The sequence below is a fragment of the Tenebrio molitor genome, chromosome 9 (genome assembly GCF_963966145.1).
Source record: "Tenebrio molitor chromosome 9, icTenMoli1.1, whole genome shotgun sequence".
Classification (NCBI taxonomy): Eukaryota; Metazoa; Arthropoda; class Insecta; order Coleoptera; family Tenebrionidae; genus Tenebrio; species Tenebrio molitor.
In genome coordinates, this window is record NC_091054.1 from 8,152,520 (window position 1) to 8,172,749 (window position 20,230).

General features: G+C 37.0%; 3 protein-coding genes across 8 annotated transcripts; all 3 read left to right on the top strand.

The window, feature by feature from the left end:
• The first annotated feature begins 2,332 nt into the window (after window positions 1–2,332).
• LOC138139372 (uncharacterized) lies at window positions 2,333–6,875 on the top strand. Its single transcript, XM_069059631.1, has 5 exons — window positions 2,333–2,789; window positions 4,065–4,298; window positions 4,933–5,223; window positions 6,093–6,239; window positions 6,295–6,875. Exons 1-5 carry the CDS (start codon window positions 2,532–2,534, stop codon window positions 6,580–6,582), a joined length of 1,218 nt encoding a protein of 405 aa, XP_068915732.1. The 5' UTR covers window positions 2,333–2,531; the 3' UTR covers window positions 6,583–6,875.
• Window positions 6,876–7,326: 451 nt separating this feature from the next.
• On the top strand, window positions 7,327–11,984 carry LOC138139368 (angiotensin-converting enzyme-like protein Ace3). 6 transcript variants are annotated; one of them, XM_069059625.1, is made up of 12 exons: window positions 7,327–7,705; window positions 9,322–9,519; window positions 9,574–9,726; window positions 9,785–9,878; window positions 9,980–10,120; window positions 10,175–10,360; window positions 10,410–10,504; window positions 10,554–10,702; window positions 10,751–11,122; window positions 11,176–11,265; window positions 11,318–11,422; window positions 11,474–11,984. In XM_069059625.1, exons 1-12 carry the CDS (start codon window positions 7,703–7,705, stop codon window positions 11,928–11,930), a joined length of 2,043 nt encoding a protein of 680 aa, XP_068915726.1. In that variant the 5' UTR covers window positions 7,327–7,702; the 3' UTR covers window positions 11,931–11,984. The 6 variants fall into 6 exon arrangements, with proteins under 6 accessions (XP_068915726.1, XP_068915727.1, XP_068915729.1 ...); XM_069059626.1 differs by having other exon boundaries at window positions 7,328–7,629; XM_069059628.1 differs by lacking the exon at window positions 7,327–7,705 and adding an exon at window positions 8,248–8,545.
• A 153-nt stretch (window positions 11,985–12,137) lies between these two features.
• On the top strand, window positions 12,138–19,975 carry St4 (Sulfotransferase 4). Its single transcript, XM_069059632.1, has 7 exons — window positions 12,138–18,423; window positions 18,642–18,776; window positions 18,825–18,924; window positions 18,976–19,174; window positions 19,227–19,353; window positions 19,405–19,499; window positions 19,547–19,975. The coding sequence occupies exons 1-7, from the start codon at window positions 18,288–18,290 to the stop codon at window positions 19,838–19,840; spliced, it is 1,086 nt and encodes a 361-aa protein (XP_068915733.1). The 5' UTR covers window positions 12,138–18,287; the 3' UTR covers window positions 19,841–19,975.
• The last annotated feature ends 255 nt before the right edge of the window (window positions 19,976–20,230 follow it).

Genomic DNA, 20,230 nt, shown 5'->3' on the forward strand with positions numbered 1-20,230 from the left:
AACAATATGAACGAAATTCAAAGCAATTTATTTTGAATCAAATAAATGTCATAATTTATAGTTACCAACATAGTATGAAAAAATACTTACCTAGGGTTTTTTAAATTTTACCAACCTAAAGCAACAGGTGGTGGTTTTTTGATTTTTGAATGGACTTTATGTGACCCCATGACTTCAACAAAACAAAAACATACTGGATGTCCAAATAAAAATCTGATCAAGAGTTCGTCGTCACAAATTCTTTTTATTTTCCATATATTGTGGTTTACAAAACCTGTCACTGTCACTGTTGTCAAGTTTAACCTCCAATTTGCGACTGTCTTTATTTTATTAAAAACAAAAAGCATTTATGACAGAAAGTTATTTTCGCAACGGGCGCAAATTCAATGTCGTCATGGTTTATCACTTGGATATGATCCTGGACATGTTCATAAAAATTTTCAAAGCACGTTTGACCAGATTTTTAATTCGACACCCGATATTAATCTTTAAAATCAATGCTTCGTTGATAGAAGAAATCAAATGTCATTTTGACATTTGGTGACAGTGCAACTGTGTGAATCAATCTACGAATCCACTTTTGACGTTCTCGGATTTACTGGATCCTGAGATACTTCCTGGACAGTTGTGGATAATCAATAAACGACTCGATCAAGCGTTTTAAAGAAATCGTGTTAAATTGTTGTGTCGATGTATTTGTTCCTGTTTCAAGTGATTCGTATTAAAATTTTATTGCTCGATGCAAATACATAACAATAAAAAAACTAAGTAAATTTGATACGGAACAAATCAAAGACATCTCTAATCAATCAATTATTTCATAACAACCGATAACGATTGAATTGTAACCAGATTATCTGCACCAATTATGCATTTTAATAACACTGAAGCAATAAAATTGAGTAAAAGTTGCGAAACAAATTCAATTTTATCGATTCTGTGGTCAGGAAATAAGAAAAAAACAAACAGATGGAAAAGTCTGGATGAACATTGTATAATGGAATAAATAATAACGCAAGAACAAGTTTTTTTATTTATAAAATTACAAGAAGAGAATGTGAGTGGAGTACCTACTTTTATTTTTTATAGATTGTCATTCTTGAGGCATAAATGTTTGGGAAATTTGACCATCTGCTGAATTTCTCTTTACCAGTGATGTAATGTTGGCAATAATAATAAAAACTGAAACAATAAATTCGCCTCACGTACAATCTGAGTGAAAGATTTTCCAGCAAATGACAGAATTTTAGAATTCAAGTCAGATTGAATACACAACAGGAGGACGCGCGACCTCACATGGCACAATATAAGACTTAAAGGTTTTGGGGTTAAATAGTCTACCAGTTCTTCCGGAAAATTTAAAATAAAAAAATTTTCACTTTGTACCTCTATGTGGTTCCCAATAACGGTAAAACCGCAAAATAAATATCGATGTGATTTAAAAAAAAATATCAATAACTGTTACAATTCACAGAAAATTAATTTGTCGATCAAACTTGAGGTTGCCATTCACTGTTCATTTCACGAAGCAAATTCCTCATTTTTTTCTTATCTGAGGAATTAAAAGAATGGCAATGCTCACGTGTGACCTTTACCACTCCTAACAATAAGCGGAATCGTTACGATAGCGGCAATAAGAACAAAACAAATAGTGAACCCTTCCACCTTGCAGATTTATGTTCCATTGAATCGTGCGGGAGAGCTCTCCTTCGATTTTTTTTCCAAAATAAGTTTAATCAACTGCTTTGGGACGAATTAATAAGAACGAAACAAACAGTAATCCCTTTCACCTTGCAGATATATGTCCCATTGAATCGAAATGGAGAGCTGTCCTTTTAATTTTTCCAAAATTGGTTACCTAATTGGTTAAGAGTAAACCCGATTTGATTAGGACAAAACAAACAGCGAGCCCTTCCACCTAGCAGATCTATGCCCCATCGAATCGCGATGGAGATCTCTCTTTTGATTTTTTCCAAAATTGGGTAACCGTCCACTTGGGCCGATTTCGAACGCCCCGTCAGCGACTTCTGAATCAATTTAACAAATCTAATTCGAACAGATTTCCTCGTTGGAGCAATCCGATTGGTTCCAGGAGATATTACGAAATAACACAATTTCACAGAATTTTTTCCCCTACACCGGATAATAACTGGTCCAAGGAAGGCGAGAAATATTCATCCTGGGGAGCAAAAAATCTCTTGTGAAAACAGCGGCGAGTTCAACAATCGATGATTTACTAATAGAAATTGTCAGTAATTGAAGATGGAAAAAAGACGGCGTCTTCGATGTCCCCAATTGAACTCGCAGGCATTAGCTTTCACCACCGATAGATGAAGGCAGACATAACAAAGCTAAGTCTTACTCTTAAGACAGTTGCACGCCGATAGTCGACGCGCGCGTTCAAAAACCGAATTGACCAACAGTATTATGTGAGCCGATCGGTGTAATCCAATTACGCGAAGACAATGATGTGAAAATGAGATAATGAGAACGATCCGTTGATTCTAGTGCTTACAAAATAGATCGTCGAGATGACTGACAACGAACATAAAGAGATGGAGGAAAATACCCAAGACAACAAAAATACGATCTCGTCGAAACTCTCCACCGACCAGCTGATCTGCAAGAGCCCCCAGGAGTCCCCCAACAGCTCGGTCAAACTGGAGAAGATCATCATCGAGGGTGACGACAGTTCGCTATTATGTCTAGGGTTGATGCAGTTCATTTTTGGGTTCTTGATGGTGGTCTTCGGCGGGATGGTCATCCACTACGACTCCAGCTTGTCTCAGGTCAGTAAAGACGCGATTTTAATCTCGCCCGAAAAGACGCTTTTCCAAATTATGGAAATTAGGACGTTATGATTTTATCGTGTTATGTAATATGGTAATTCGATTAAGATCTAGAGTGTGATTAAAGGGAACTGCATTACCGTTTTATTTCCTTTTGCTCTAATCACAAGTCCAGATTAATGATAATTTCAGTCGCTACTCCAACAACTAAATTGCTTGTTGGCTCTTACATAAATTAAATTCTTCTTAACCTCTGTGGTTACACCGGAATTTACACTAATGTCTACTTTCACGGTCTTCTTGTTTTATTCTAGCCGTACGTTTTCTGATTACTATGCAGAGCTATTATAAATGCTTCTTACATCGTTAGCTGTGAAATTAACCATCTAAAATGCATATACTATACAAACTAAAGGTAAATTAATGTGATTACTTGGTTGCCTAAAAACAAGGGACTTTAAAACAATACAGTTTAAAAGAAAAAAATTGTTGCTAATAATTAAAATCAAATCACCTCACCACAAATTTTGTCTACCTAATTGATTAAATACGTATTTTATTGAAAAATGTTACGAGAAAATAGCACACAAAGAAATATCGTTTTCATAGTTTCTTTTGTTGCCTTAATTAACTCACAACACCTTAATTAACAAAAATAAGATGAACCGTCAAAAATGCAAAGTGACAAGTGTGAGCTGTCAAATGTCAAATTTACAAATCTGGAAGATGAGGTAAATCTAGGCATACATCATGGATCACAGTCAACTGCAATTTAAGAAACATTTACAATAACCTTGAACTTCTTTGAAATAAATAAACATATTATTGGTCCAAAGAGTCCTGAACTGATTTCGCCCTACAAGACTCATCACTCATAGACCTTCAATGTTTGTGACAGTTAACAATTCTAGAAATTATCAATATCACGACGAGCTTAATACGTACACGCTTACAGGAAGCGTGATAGGTCACGTTCGATCGGGAAATAATCGCGCCGAGTACCCCACGTGCACACATAATGTGCAAATATATTTCGAATGAAAAGATTTTCTGGGCGCCCCATTTTGGGACAAAGCCTCCTCTCGCTTCTTTCACCAGTTGGGGTCCCGAGCGCCATCCAGGTCAGCACATTTTCGAACAATCAAAGTAATTCGATCAATTAAAATCGCCGCTTTTGCCAAGAATCCAAAGAATCAGGGTCAGACAATTACGTTCTCGATTCGGTACTAACGAGTGAAATTCACCACAGCGAACGTTTTCGTTTTGTTGTTGCAGCTCGGGGGCGGCATATGGGCCGGTTGTCTCGCCATGGCCACCGGGATCATCGGCATTCTGGCGTCGGCGAGGGAGTGGTGTCCTCTCAAGTCCACCCCGCAGAAGATCACCCACACCATTTTCCTGGCTCTCAGTCTGGTCAGTCTGGCCGTCGCCCAGTTGGTGGTGGCTCTGGCGGCGACGGGGGCGGCGAGAGATATCAACAACTCGGAGTACGAAGTCGACGAGGTGGAGGTATGTGTTGTCCTTCGAATACCGCAAGAGTCGCAGCGGATTAAGAGTGTTCTCATCACGACATGTGTAACCTACATGCACTCTCGGTTTCAACGATGCCGGAGGCTCAACATCATTAAAATATTTCGTGGAGTTCTTTAACGAGTGGTAATTGTTCGAGCTATTATCTTCGATTGGAGCCGTCACGCTGAAGGCTTTTCCCGAAGCTGGGAAACCTGTCACTTCTGGAAGGCCAAATTTTTTCTGGTTGTATAATTTTCAAAATTTTGGAAAAAAATTTGAAAGAAGTGCTCAGTGAAAGAATTATGACAGGTCAAGACAAGAATTCTATTTTGTCAATCCACCAAGTCATTACCTACTTTTGACATGTCATTCATATAACAAGTGTGTTTGTTTTTCGATATATCCAATACAAACGCCATTTTCGGAATCTTTCTTTAAATGTCAAATTTGACGTATACCTATCGAAAGTCACGTGATAACTCTCGTCAGCCACATTTTTACATAAAGTAAAAATTTGCTTACAGAGACAAACAGCGGCGATTGTCGTAATAACAACAGTTTTACTAAATAAATGAATAAAAAAAATTTCCACCTGAACCTTTTTGTAAGTGCTTTATGCTTTTCCTTTCAGGTGACCACAACTCCTGTACCTCCTGGAAAAATCTCAATAATACTACCATACAACTACATGAGCATTTTGTCAAATTTGGGTCTATTAACTGTCTCAGTCGGAGAATTTATCGTAGCAGCGATAGCTTCCTATAAGAGTTCCCGAGTTTTGTGTCCCTGCTTCAGAAGAAAAGGAGACTACCTCGAAGATCTAAACAACAGAAACGCTCTAGTTAGTTCGTGGTTGGGGAAGCACAGTCCTACCCCTCACGTGTATGTAGTTGCTCCATCTAGTTTGGGAAAAGGAAGCAAGGTAAGAAATAAAAAATGTGTAGCGGTTAGAAATTTATTTGTGGATGAAGACATTTCTTAAGCCAGTAAAAAGCGAATTCAACTGGTTCTAGAATATTCTCAGTTGACAAACATCAATAGGTAATCACTTTTTCACTGAGGTCAGTTACGAAACAACAATACACCAATTTACATAATTTTGAACATTCCAGCACTAATTTCTTAATTTTTTTGTTTGACAACAGCAATTAACGTTCACCAAACCAGTTCGATCGAAATTTCCAAGGCTGTCTCTAGTCCAAATCAGGAGCCAAATTAACAAAAACTTGCTGAGTCGCTTTTCAGACAATTCTGTTTTCCGTTCGAAATCTGTGTCAAACTGAAAGTGACAGAAGAACCCAGCAGGTCGTACCTACCTGTTTGATCAATCGAATTCCGGAGCCGAGGTGCGGTCAATTTGCAATGTTGACTGCATCACGACGAGGAAAAAGTTGGCCTGAGGTTAGCCAACAAAAAAATCTAGACCAAAATCCCCATTAGTTTTATTAAAACCAGTAAGTTTCTTTCGCATTGCGCATGACTGAGTCGCGATTGTTTTAACCGATTTGTTATCACAAAAAGCGAGTACCTAACTGTAACAGAAATGGTACCGGTGAAACAATGAAAAATGTGGCCGAGATGAGTACCCAAACTAATTTCACACCTCGAAAAGCTGGAATCTCCTACCACAGGTCGCTTGTTTTTGTGCAATTCGCACTTTGATGTGATGTTTTAAACGGTGAAAGTACCTGATCGCATACCAGATCAACGAACCTATGGTACCCACCAATTTCCACTGATGCTAATTGGCGCTTTATGGAAATCTATGAAAGTGCCATTTTCTAATTGCAGCTGTCCGGTGGGTTACCGGTGCCGGTCTTCGCGCTGCCCCACCGTCAGATGGCGCCTCCGCGAGTCATGGGGTACCCGCTGATTCCCGCACCTTTGGGTACCATCCCCTCGCCTGTCATACCACCGTCGCCCACCAACAAGGACTTGGTGAGACTTCCTCGATCTCTGTAGAGTGACCGTCTACTAACGGGACAATTCGTAGTTGCGCAAGAAGAAGAAACACTTCTACTCCAGGTGTCCCCCGAGGGACGCGACCCCCAGACGCTCTAGATCCAAGTCGAAGGAGAAGACTGTGACCGAGGAAGATGTTGCGAGGACGTATACAGGGCTGGATAAGGCGATAGCCGAAGAATTCATTGACATTTGCGATTCGAGAAATGTTAGCTTGTGCAGCGACTCGAGTTGCACAAGCAGCTGTCAGAGGAGTTGTAATGGTTGCAATCATAGCGACGTCGCCTCGAGGGAATATTTAGTGGGGAATAAAACGTGAAATTTAAGATTAATGGGCTCGGTTTTATTGCTCCTGACAAATCTGTTTGTTTTTATTTCCATAAAGAACGCTCATATAATCCGAATAATTAGTACTAATGGAATATTAATTCAATTATGTCCTAGTTCAAAGATGGGGTTGTCCGCAGGATACTTCTAGATAGCCATTTCTGTATTCTGTACTTTCTTTTGACTATTATTAAGTGTTATTTCTAATTTAAAACTGTATCTTATGTATAAAGAGTTGTGTGATATATTGTGTATATCGATTTTTAATATAACGATTTAAAATTTGTTCTTTGATTATTTTTCATTGTCCCAACAAATTCTACTAAAAACATTCTTCGTATTAGTAGAACTGCTCGTTATGCAACCAGTTATACCGTATTGTGTAATTCCACAATTTTTGAATTTTAAAACGTGTTACAAACTAATTTTGGGACACCATGTAAATTAACTGTCACAGTTTTTGACAGTTTTACTGTCAATTGTTTATAAAATAAAAGGAAACTTATAATATCTACCAGTACTAACACTTTCGCGTGTTCTGACAAATTAATTACGCACAAATCTATTGATTTCGCTGCGAGATTTATTTAACATTAATCAATAAGTATCACTCTGAACGTTACAATAACAAATACAAATCAAATTAAGAAAAATTAAAGCGACTAAATAATTCACTTTAATTATTCTAATTTGAGCTGTCAAGTGTCAATCTGTCAATTGCGACCGACTGCAGCGCCACCTACTCCTACTGACAGTAAAATCCTAAAGCCTACATCACAAGCTGATGATGTTTGTGTTTTATAAAGAGAAATTAATCTCGTGTATTATTTTTAACATTTGTGATGTTTTCCTAGAGTTGTTTTTCAAAATTTCTTACGAGAAGTGAATGAATGTAGTCGGAAAGCAATTATGAGTACCGCTAACCCTAAAGCGGCGTTTAGCGTGGAAGTGTGTGATGCGTGATTTGGATGAATTTACTGAAAATTATAACAGTAATGAACAATTTTAAGTGAAGAAGCTTCAATCTTTGGTGGCAAACGTAAGAAATCTACATTTAGTTACAAGTTTCAAATGTACTCAATGGTGTGGTTACATCAAATGGACCTCTTGATATGGTATCTAAATCTAAGATAAGACATTCCATGACTGATAATGCTCCAATAATGAGTATTATATAATAGATCTTTTTCGGCTTAGCCCTAAGTCGAAAAACAGTCAAATTGTGTTCATTTCATTATGTAATCTAAGCAATTTTGTCATCTACAGCGTGTCTCATCATCATCGATTAACTGTCAAAATATTTTGACAGTTGAAATTTTTGTCTATTTTTTTTTATATCCGCAACAGATTATGCGAAAAGTATCATCCAACAAGAATACTTGGATTTCTTTGTAAGCACATGATTTGTATCATGTGACATTTTTCACGTGGTACTCGAGACGGAGTAAGCCAATTAAAATTTAGAAGCGCTGCAGTTTAAAAAAGAAGCGGGAAACTACTTTCAATAGCAAACAACTCGGTCAAGACACTAAACAACGAACCAGTACTCGTCCCAGATGATGATTTCTAATATTTTAAGTGAATGCTGTTGCGATAGACTTAAAAACTACGGTCTGTGTAAGGCATAACATTACGAAATTAATACTCTGCGACTCCTAAATAACATGCTATAACGGTACCTTTTGTACAATTTAATAGTACTAGTTGCTTGCCTATTCATATCTTCATCTTCATCCTTGACTGCATCTTCAGTCTTGCACACAGCCAGCTCGAGTATCTCATGCAGTGACAAATATCGGTACGACAATGTAGTACCGAAGGCCTAAAGCTAATTCCTTTCCCAGTTTTTGTGGCTCCAGTTAGATATAAAAGATAAATATTGTGACACGAATCTTCGCTGTAATCTCTGTAAATTATCTCTAAATAATTGTCGAGGTTGGTACTTGATTTGTGAGGTAAGGATAGAGCAAGTACGATCGATGCTTATCATTAAAAGGACAATAGCGCTGACAGTTTTGACCGTTGCGCTCAAGCTCATTTTATCCGCTTGTGAATCATTGTGGTTCATTTCTGATGTACGAGTTTAAACTCCAAATTTGTTCACCGCAAATATTCATTCAGTGACAGTACTATTTGGTGCGCTATGTGGAGGTGGTTTTGTGACGGATGAATGCACATATTAGGTATTTGAGTTTTGTTGGATTTAATGGTAATTGATAGTTTTAATTGTTGTGGTGTGTGTTTGTTATAAGGTTTAAGGTGTGAGTAACCTTGAACTTGGTTGCTGATTTACTATTCCTATGAATAACAAATATTTATTCAAAAAACATGATTTAATATACATGGAAATTCATAGCATCGTATTTCTTCCCATTGTTTCAAAGTAATGTTACCTAACAATAATTAATACTCCAGTCGTGTTGCTGTTATTATTCTATTTGTTGTATTTGGATAACCAATTATCATGCCATTAGTATGTGCTTTTCTAATTTTTCTAAACATGGAAGATTTTAGTTTTAGTCCTTCCAGAGTCTAAACTGTTTTCAATTTATTATTATTATCACTATTATTCAAAAATGTTTTTTTTTTTAAATTGTGGCACTTTTATAGATTACAAATTTCTACTTTCAAGTACAACAGTTGCCTGTGTGTTTCCCATTTACAAAGAAAGTTGTTATCGCTTTCGGCAAAATGCTAAATTTTCCATAATTCCAAAATATATTTTTTTCAGACGAAAATGCATGCAAACCGGGTGTATCTGTGCACATTCATGACATTTCTGTGCCTTTTGGCAGCAAGAGCACAAAATGAAGAGGAACTCAAAGCGATAGCTGAACTCGAAATGGCCGGTTTGGAGTTACAAGACGAATGCGAATTTTTAGCAAGTACTTACAAATCGTCACTGATCTCTAATACCTTTAGCGAAAAGGTAAACCTCCACATGTCGCATTGCGTAAACCTTTAGTGTATTTTTTATCGGTAGATAAATGCCCTGGAGGGATATGGACGCTTGATGAAAGTACACTCTGAAAATATGAAACCCTACGAAGATAATATTCCTTTTTACTTGCAAAGGAACTGGACAGTTCTGGTCAAATCTGGTGACAATCTTTTGACAGATCCCGACTGGAGTACTGTAGGTGACGTATTTTCGAATCTCCGCCACTGACCTATACTTTTTCTTTATGATATAGTTGGTCGCTTACGAGGTTGGCAACGATGAATTAATGCATACTGAAACTGTTCACTGTGATAATAACACGCAAAACTGTCTACTTGTTAAAAAAGGTGAGTCGACAACTGTCACTTTTGACATTTGTCTTTTAGATGAATCAAGCACAGACGTAACTTCCACCAGTCTCAGTCTAATGAAATTTTAATGTTTTCAGGCTACCAACATATTTTGGAAAATTCAAGGAATCAGACGTTGTTGCAAAAAGGGTGGTTTGGCTGGCAACTACTACTCTCTCTTAGGAGACATCAGTTTCCCCTGGTGTTGAATCTTGTCCCCAAAGCTGCTTCCCTCAATGGTCAGTGTTGACAATTTGACATTTTCTTAACCTAACGGATGTTTTTTTTTTTAGATTTTTTAGACCCACGATCTTATTGGGAAATGTTCACAGACCAGGAAGGTGCTTATGCAGCTGCTGAAGATTTGTGGACACAAATAAAACCCCTTTATTTCAAGTTACAAAATTTTGTAAAAACTAGACTCTTCAGATATTACAAAATCACCGACGACAAATCTGAAATTCCAGTGTATTTACTAGGTGAGGCAAAAAACTTCCACTTTCTTTTTGTATAACATTTTTTATCAAGGGTCGAATTTTGGCAACGACTGGAGCCACATAGCCGATATAGTCTTGCCTCATCCTCTAATCTACCGCAGAGCAGAAGCCTATCTAGACAAAATGGTAATAAATCTATTTTTTACAAGTTCAAAAAGCAACAATATTGTTTTAGCCAATCCAAGACATTTACAAAGCTGCTGAAGAAATCACTCAACAGCTTTCGTTGGGCCCTCTAGGGAACAAGTTCTGGACCAACAGTCTCTTCAACATGACATTTTGTGAAAATCACGTCCTAAGTTTTTGCGTACAAGAACACTCCGAGTAAGTCTACCACGCTCACTGTTTCACCCTTCAACTCTCATTTTGTAGGTTGTTGGCTTGTGACAAAACTTCATGGGTTGCCTATATGGACGCTTTTGAAGTTGCAATAGACGTAGCTTTGCGAAACTCCGATTATTTGAATTTGCCGCTCTCGAATTTGCGCTACTCTGTGGTGGATGACGCTGTTGCGGGGTTAGGATCTGTACTTGCAATCAAAAATATGCGATATAAGGGAGTTTGGGATACAAGTTTATTTCCACAAAACGGGACCGACGCTGATGCGAATAAAATGACGCAACTTTTACTGATAGCCTTGAGGGTGTTACCCAAACTGCCGTATTACTTGGCTGCAGATAAGTGGAGATTGCATTTGTTGGAAAACGGGTTTGACAACATGAACGAAGAGTGGTGGCGTTTTAGGTTGATTCCAGAATTTAACATATTTTTCGGTTTTTATTTTGTTAATTTTGTAGGAAAGAGTTTCAAGGTGTGGAGGGAATTTCAAACAACGAGACAGATTTCCTTGGGGACTCTTTTATTGCATCCAACAAACCCTACCTCAGGTTGGTACCACTGAACCATGAAGATAGCCGCCGCTTAAACAATTTGTTTTAGTAAATTTCTGGGAACTATTTTCCAGTTTCATCTTTTGGAAAATTACGACTGGTCGGACACAAATGAAAGTTTTGCTTCCAGTATAGGAAATGACGAAAACTTCTTGTAAGCATAAATGTAAGCTTCGACATTTCACCTCGTTGATTTTAATTTTAGATCGATGATACATGAGAGATCGGCGACGCCCTGGCCAGATTTAATTGGCACTTATTACAGCGTGTACGAATTATCTGCGACCCCACTTTTGGAGTATTTTGCCCCCTTGGAAGAATATTTCAATTCGGCACCACTGGAACAGGTGGTACCAACTTTCCCGCCCACTAAGCGTACAACAAGCAAACCCAAAATTGAATATGAAGAAGTCAAATTGAAATCGGCAGAAATTCGGAAAAATGAAACAGTCGGTGTTAATTTTAAAGTGAGTGACAGCGAAACGGAACGACCGGAACACATTCACGACTATCCAGTGGACGGTCCGAATCCGGTGATGCAAAGCTACAGCATGTACATAGGACTGGGGCTGTTGGGGGCTGTGGCGGTCATGGTGCTTGTTGTGATTGTGAAAAAAGTGAAAAAGAACAGGAGGACGAATAATAGAAGATTTGAAACGTAGCGGCGACTGTTTACTTAAGACTAATTTATTAATTGTAATAAAAATGTGTTAGTATCGGTAGTTCTCATTTCCTAGTCGGACAGATTTTTAGTGCTACTGGTGTGGTGCATTCAAAATGAGAAAATAGGCACGGACTTATTGCTACGCCACTGGAGAATTCTAGTTGGATTGTCAGGTCGTGTTGTGTTGGCAGCACTACTTGAAAATGTCGGTTTCGTTGCGCTAAACGTCAAACGTTACTTTAAATAGATGTGACTTGCATAGATTCCGTAATGCATCTACCAAAATTATTTTTTTCTCAATGTTTCCGCATTCGTGTCAGTATTGTGTTAAGGCTTACAAATGTGCGTCAACTATAATGTTTACAAACCAGGCGTAAGTCTTGTCGATACCGAAATCAGCATTCAAAGATAATTTCCATAATTAATACAGTGTTGATTCCTGTTGGTACGTATTTTTCTTTAATTATATCATGTGATTGCTTCATTAAATCGTACATCAACGATAATGCAAAGGTAAGACAAGGCCGTCTAACTAGTGTGAAAAAAACTAGTAAATGGAAATCGGTTAGTTAATTTTTTTTAATAAAAAATGTTACGTAGCACTTCTTTTGTGACATTCAGCGTTATTTAGGGGCTGTTCTTGAAGCAATGAAAAATTAACAGTCAGATTAATTTGCAAAAGGAACAACAAAATAAATGATCGTTGAATAGTTAACAATTTTATTTGACGTGGGTGTATTAAGGGTGAAATGTTTTCACTTAAGTGTAGTGTTTGCATATTTCCACAGTATTGTTGAGACAAGATAACATTGTTTAATTTCTTCACGTAAAATATGTGATTTTCCTCATTCTTGAATACCTAGCTTGGTAACAGTTGTAATTCTTAAATTTATCGCAGTTGCGATCGCAATTGTCCACTGAGTTTTCAGTTGTTATGAAATGACCAGTCCATTAACCAGATGGAATTGAATATGTTGACAAATTAAAACAAACGCGACTTTGACTCAGTCGAAGTTGTCTTTTTTCAATGAAAAAAATCCCAGAAAAATCGTATTTGTGTTGCTTTTTAGTGCGATCCACTAGACCGTACCTCTACTCAAATCGATGGTTACATGGTAATGCAGATTTGCAAGCCAATAGCAATTATAGTTGGTAAAAATACCACACGTAACCGGAAGTTTGCCGATTTTTGTAGTCATCATACCTTGCAAGTTTTACGAGTCAAATATTTCTCTTGAATTTTCCTAAAAAAGTAGAACAAATTAACCGCTCCTTGGTCCTGTGTATTTTCTTGAAGATGTATTTCTTCTATTTTTCTAATTTCTTTTGCATCAATGACGAATTAGTCTAATGCCAACGATGATGCGATACTTAGATTTAATACCTTGAATGCATTGCGAATTGTAAAGCAGTAGTTTGTGGTTACTGTATTTTTTATAGATAACAGCGGGGATAAGGTCGTTGTTGTTATCTGTGGCTTATAAGATAATCTCTGATTTCTAAATGTCTCTGATAACTAGTGTCGCTTCTTCTGTCGAAATAAACTGATAAATTTCAAGAGAATTTCCTTGAGAGTGTTATCATTTCCTTCTATTAGAATTCCAGTAGGTTCAGAACTGTCAACCTGGTGGGATTATTTTCCTGTGGGTTTCATAACTCATTAAAAATATTATTCTACCACTTCCACGGTTCTCTCATGACTTATTTTCTTAAACAGTAAACCACAACATTTTGTGTCAATACTAACGCTTCAAGGGCATATTTTTTCACCGACACAATTTTTTTAATTTTTCTTCCAACAAGGTGCTTCTGATCTGAATTTGGTGATTTTCAACGCAGTATACTTGAACGACAAATGTCAGATTATTTATTTAGTTTTGTTTTGTAGAGCGATCGATGCAATTTCTCCTCTGCAACAAAAATATATGTTCAGATGCAGCCAACTCTTGGAACGACTGAGAAGGGTGTTTTTCCGTTTGTGTCACTATTCGAGTCCTGACTTCCCTTTCCATCTGTTAGAAGACCAACCCAGGTGCCAAAGTTATTATTGGTTGGAACCAGTGGTGACATTTGCACCTTGGTTCTTTTTCTACAAAAATTACACCAGGAATTGGATGAGTGATGGACGGAGGAACAGACTTCTCAGTCGTCGAACAATTGGCAACAGAAAAAAAACGATGAGAAACGAAACATTTGTTTGGTGATTGAGTTTTGATTTGAAATTGGTGTTTGTCAAATCTTCACGTTTCATGATCTAGTTTGTTCGAAACTGGACAACAAAAAGCGGTTCAGTTGTTAACCAAACCGTGTAAAAGAAGACACCGAAGAAAGTTGTCCCAAATCCCCTCAAATTTCTCCTGATAATAAAACAACTTGTTTGCGTAACTTTCACCGGTGTTAACATAAACTCTCGATACCTAATTATACGAACAGAAAAAAATGCATTTGATTGTCGACTTTATCATTGTATCGGGTGTTCACTAAAATGAAGAGTCAGTTGTGAACGTACAGTCGCGAGCAATAAATTTTGGTCGTCAAGGTAATTCTTGGACGCAATCGAAAATGCTCCATTGTAAAACAGTCATAAATATCATAACCTATCATCATGTTGTGTAACATTAATTGTCATTTTTTTTCTCATTTTTTGGACACTGTTGACATGGGTATAATCAGGCAGGCATATTAAGTACATGATGCAAATAAAAATTCAAGTTTAAATTAACGCGGACAGTGCGACCAATGGAGAGGTAACATTTCAAATAGAGAAAAAAAGTTGTCAAAAGAAAGAACTGTTTTTCCAAAATGGTGGTTGCAGAAGTAGCAGCTCTTTGAACAAAGTTTTCATCGATTGTTTTAATAAAGGAGCCTATGGCATCTACGTATGTACGAAAGTCTCTTTTCACTAGGACGCCAAAGATTATAAAGAGCGATCAAATTAATTTGTAATCGAGTTATCCATGAATCGAATCCGAAATCGTATGTCGTTACTTGAACTCCACGCTCCAAGAAACACAGCTTGAAACAAAGGTTAGATCTCGACATATCAATCGCAAAAGACATCCGGATTCAAATCCATGGATGACTCGATTACAAATTAATTTGATTGCTCGATATAATCTTAAAAAAATTGATAAAGCGAACGGTGTTCAACAATTTATTTTGATCGCCCTTCTAAACTATTCAATCTGGTTTACGCGAAGGGGCAGTGTTTATAGAACACTCTTAGCCACCACTCAACAAGTGCAATTGTGTCTGATTGGGCATTGGTTGGTTTTGAAATCTTGCTTTTTTTTGGTGATTGAATAAAATCGTCCTGGGGGTTCGCTTTTTCTTCTCTGAGCGGGCCGCTTAGAATGAATTGTTTCGGCGTTGCAAACTTATATGTAAACAATTAATTTGAACTAAAACACAATTGAAACATTTTTTTTACATTTTCATGTACAGTGGCGAGCACGGAATTTCGCACACATTGGACAGTTATTATCGTAATTTTATTAAAATCAGATACGGCCGCCATTTTCGTAACAGTTTAGGTGAAACGTCAGTCATGATCACATATGTCATGATTGATTATAATGACAATAAAGCTTAGACTAAATAGTTTTTTTTAAATGACATAGAAATTGGTGTGCGAAATTCCGTGCTCCCAACTGTACATACTGGATGTTAAACATTTACTGTGAAACTGTTTATGAAAACTTTTAACAATAAATAAACAAAAATTAAAAATATGTCTTCTTTTTTCACAACCATTCATAATTGATGTTTTTTTTCACTCCCTAAATTGGGTGAATAGGTAAAATTTAGTGTTTTTTTTTTAAATTATAACAAAAAAAAGTAGGTACCTACATCAACCTTCAAAGGACAAAAAAAGAATAATTTTCGGATATACAGGTGATTTTGAAAGTTGTGCAGATGTTTTAACCTGTGATAGAACCCCACAATAGGTAACGATTGAGCCAATAATGCCTTATCCAAATGTGTTGATTTTTTGAGAAAAAGGCGCTAAAAGTTTTTCAAAAAAAGTTTGGCAGCCGGTTCATTTTCTGCTTTTACTCACAATTAGTCTTTTTGCTTTGTTGTTTTCTAAATAGGTTTCTGGGCACGATTTTATCGTCACTTTACAAATGTTATCACAAATTCATGATGAAACACAAAAAACTTAAACGATAAAAATCAAACTTAATCTCTTAAATCATTCCTAGGAATACATCCTCATCCTCAAAAAAATTGTCATGTAAGGTATGAATTTTTTTCATTCATCGTTTAGGTAGTGGGAAGGCCTATCAGAAAAAGAAGAAAAAAAGTGGGGGTTGTCATTTAAAAAAATTATTGATGACGTCATAACTAGGAGATGAAAAGCTGTCAACACAAGTAAAGTGTTGAAGAATATGTACTTTCTAAAAACAAAGTTGACTTCTTAGAGGATCTTTCTCAGAAATTAATACTTACAGTTTTATCGAATTTATTCCGAACTTTACGAACGCACTGTATAATAGTTACAATATGGCCGTTTGTGGCTTTTTTGTAGGAAATTGTATGCTCTATAGTCTATACAAAGAAAAATTTTGCTATTTGCTTTATCTGCGGAGGCGAATTAAGGTGCAAGAGTTTATTACGCTAGGTAAGTGTACCTATTACGTGTAAGTATTACGAGGTCGGTAAGTGTCTTATAAATACACACCCCACAATTATCGCATAACATATGTTTAGGTATACATGTAAAATTTGAACTATAACTTAATTTTTTTTCTGTGTTATCCTTCCGAGAGTGAAATTGTATAAAATCCATATTGCACATATCAACATAAGAAGTTAGTCATTGATTAATTCGCTGTGGTAAACGAGATGGTTCTGCAATGTCTTGCATAGTAAAAAAAAATAACATAAGCAGTGCAGAAATCAATTATCATTCCAATATAGGGTTGAAATTTTCTTAAAGATCAAATTTAGTCTATTTATACGAAATGTTTGCAGACCAGACCAGAAACAAAGTCATGCGATAATTGTGTGTATATTACATTGAGAAAAACTTGATTTTCCAAGTTTTGAGATCGGTTAATAAGCATAGTTATAAAAAGTTATGAAACGAGCGAGTATCGTGGAATATTTTAAGCTCTATCGCTTTTACTTAAACTTAAATAACAATGTTGGTTCAATTTTAAGCTTACTTTCTGTTAATAATAGCACCCAGTACTGTTATTTATTATACATAACAACCGTCATGTTCGATAACATGATAACGAAGGGGGAAATTAGTGGAGATATTTGCGTAAAATAGTAGGAATTTAATGCAACATATGCATGAAGGAGCACTTTTTCTTATGAATCGGCAATTCTATGAGTGCAAAAAGACATTTCTTGAGTTGGATACAATATTTTTTCTCGACTGTTGGCAATTTGAAAAACAATCAAAATCAAACACAAATCCAAAATTTGACCTTTCTAAAGCCAAGATGGCGACACAACTTCAATTGTTCTCCACGCACTCTTATCACTCGACTGCACTATATTGAAGCTTTTTACTTTTTTCATTATTACCATAAACAAATATTTTACGCATTAAAAGTAGTGAGATACAGGCTGTTCCAAAACTATCGCCAAAAAATGTTCCATGGCAATTTCCCATATCAACATCAACGCGAAATCGTAATCACACCGTTTTTTTATGCGTCTGTATAATTTTACAATTTTTTGTCTTATAACTTGTTAAATTTTGACATTGCAAATTGTAAAGTAAATCGATGTTGACAAATGTAAATTTAAAAAAATATATACAAAAAAAAAAACAAAACATACAAAATAGTTCTTTTTATATTAAGCGCGTGAAGTTAGTGTTTTTTGTGCATGAAAAGGTGTTTTACGCCGAGACGCAGGTCGAGGCTGTAAAAACCTTCGAATGCACAAAAGACATATTCATGCACGAAAGATAAACAATATTTTTTCTATAATTGCTTTCAAAATTAAATTTAAAAATTCGAAGTTTTGAAGGAAATTTGAAGTATGAACGCAGTGTTGCTAGGTAACTAATAGAAAACAGTGTGTGAAGTGAAAAACAGAAAAGCTTGTGTGTGAGATCGCAGACACACGTCTTGCAGCCTCTTTACTGAAAACTTGCCTTCTCTCCACACTTTTGTTACATTCCGTATTTCCTCGACGGTATCCCCATTCGTATTCACTTCTTCTGCGTTCGTACGCACTTTGCCTTATTACAACCGTTTCATTTACACTTTCACTCAACGAAACTGTCATTCTAACGGCGCAAACAATGATTCGGGCAAATAACGAAATTGCACCTAGAGCGGTAGAGTCGAGTGCAGAAACTCAGTAGCGTTTAGCCTCTCATACAGTGTCCATGATGGATACACCGACCGAAGAGTTGGTAAAGGACGCTTTTCACAACAACAACGACGTAAAGTGGCTCAAGTTTCCGTTTTGCATAAGCGACATCGATGCACGAACCAGTGCAAGGTTGTTGAACGACTTCACCGGTAAGTTTTTCATTTATCCCAATTTGTTCAAGTCTCGAGCGATTCCGGTGTCTTAACACTGATTTCATAAAATTGAGGTCGATTGACCAACAATTTCATTTAATGAGAATTACGAAGTGTAATTTTTGCGCAACCAAATCAAGCAGAAGCAAAGTTAGTCGTGTAGAATGCATTGATCCAATTATTTTCCTTCTTAAAATCTCTATCGTGTCTTGGAGGTGAGAGAAGCGGTTTTGTCCGTGTGGGCCCCAAGAAGTGGTTCTTCCCCAGCGGGTACCGAAGAAATGCAGAAATCTACTACAACTTCCAGCCGCGCAGTGACGACGTCTGGATCGTTACTTTCCCCAGATCAGGTAAACCTTATAATTTTTTTTTTTGTTGGTTCTGATGGTTGGGTGAAGGTACCACCTGGACCCAAGAATTGGTGTGGTTGTTGGCCAACGATCTCGACTACGGAACCGCTTCTCGGGTTCCTCTCGACGCCAGATTTCCTTTTTTAGAGTAAATCGGTCTTCAGAGGGAAACCATTTAAATTGTGAGGAATCGTTTTAGGTTTAACTCGTTTGTTCATCCACTCGTGAAGACAGAGTTCTTGGAGGAGAACAAATCGTCTCCAGAGAAGTGTTCTTTGATCGAAGAAGTCACAAAGCCTGCCTGGAAGAAGTTGGTCAAGACCACGCAGAAGAGGTTCATCAAGACGCATTTACCCTTCGCTTTGTTACCACCGAATCTGTTAGAAGTCGGGTGTAAAGTACGCACGAGTATTGTTTTTGGTACTCGTCCAAACATTATTTTTCCGACAGGTTATTTACGTTGCGCGCAACCCCAAAGATGTCATAGTGTCGTTCTACCACCTTAACCGCTTGTTCAGGACTCAGGGGTACTTACGAGACTTCGCCAAGTACTGGTACTACTTCAAAAACGACCAACGTAAGAGACTGCACTTTTACCCACCAGAAATACATTTTCACGTGATTGTAGAGCCGTGGACGCCCTACTGGTCGCACATCCAGGAGGGCTGGGAACGAAGACACGAACCAAATCTGCTCTTCATGTTTTACGAGGATATGACGAAGGTACTAAAAGTTTTGAAAAATTCGAAAACGTTCAGTGATTGTTTCAGGATTTGAAGAAGTGTATCACGCGAGTGTCACAGTTTTTGGAAGTGAAGTACACGGAAGAGCAACATGAAGAGTTGCAGGAACACTTGAAGATTGACAATTTCAGGAACAACAAGTCGGTAAATGCCGATTTGTTGAGAGATTTGGGGATAATTCGGTGTGGCGAGGGGGGGTTTGTCAGGAAAGGGAAGAGTGGGGGTTGGAGGGAGTATTTTGTGGGGGAGTTGAACGAAGAAGCAGATCAGTGGATTGAAGAAAATTTGAAGAAAACCGATTTGAGATTTCCAGAGTCGTAGATAAGAAGAATTTAGTACCTGGCACGTAGATTTAACATAATACAGGCTGTTTCCTACAAAACGCCGCAAATCGTAGCTCCGTTATTTATTGTCCGATTTTAACAAACAAAAAAGCAATAAAATGGTTACAAAGTGGATCATTTTTTTTACTTTTTTCAGCATTAATTTTTATGTCAAATAAGTGTCAACTTTGTTTTTTTAAATAGAAGCTTATATTTTATTTTTAGAGAATTTTTTCTGATTTCAATGATGTCTAACACGTTGACTTTTGTGCAATCAATATTCAAGAAAATAAATAGTTATTTTTATATTAAGTGCGCGAAGAGAGTGTTTTTTGTGCATGAAAAGGTCTTTTACGCCGAGACGAAGGTCGAGGCAGTATAAGCCTTT

Bases quoted from the DNA above. Each gene is read 5' to 3' on its own strand.
- LOC138139372 (XM_069059631.1), top strand. From the start codon at position 2,532: ATGACTGACAACGAACATAAAGAGATGGAGGAAAATACCCAAGACAAC. The intron at 2,790-4,064 runs GTCAGTAAAGAC...TTGTTGTTGCAG, and splicing joins ACGACTCCAGCTTGTCTCAG to CTCGGGGGCGGCATATGGGC. The intron at 6,240-6,294 runs GTGAGACTTCCT...GACAATTCGTAG, and splicing joins CGCCCACCAACAAGGACTTG to TTGCGCAAGAAGAAGAAACA.
- LOC138139368 (XM_069059625.1), top strand. The intron at 9,727-9,784 runs GTAGGTGACGTA...TTTATGATATAG, and splicing joins CAGATCCCGACTGGAGTACT to TTGGTCGCTTACGAGGTTGG. The intron at 10,121-10,174 runs GTCAGTGTTGAC...TTTTTTTTTTAG, and splicing joins CAAAGCTGCTTCCCTCAATG to ATTTTTTAGACCCACGATCT.
- St4 (XM_069059632.1), top strand. From the start codon at position 18,288: ATGATGGATACACCGACCGAAGAGTTGGTAAAGGACGCTTTTCACAAC. The intron at 18,424-18,641 runs GTAAGTTTTTCA...CGTGTCTTGGAG, and splicing joins GTTGTTGAACGACTTCACCG to GTGAGAGAAGCGGTTTTGTC. The intron at 18,925-18,975 runs GTAAATCGGTCT...GAATCGTTTTAG, and splicing joins GCCAGATTTCCTTTTTTAGA to GTTTAACTCGTTTGTTCATC.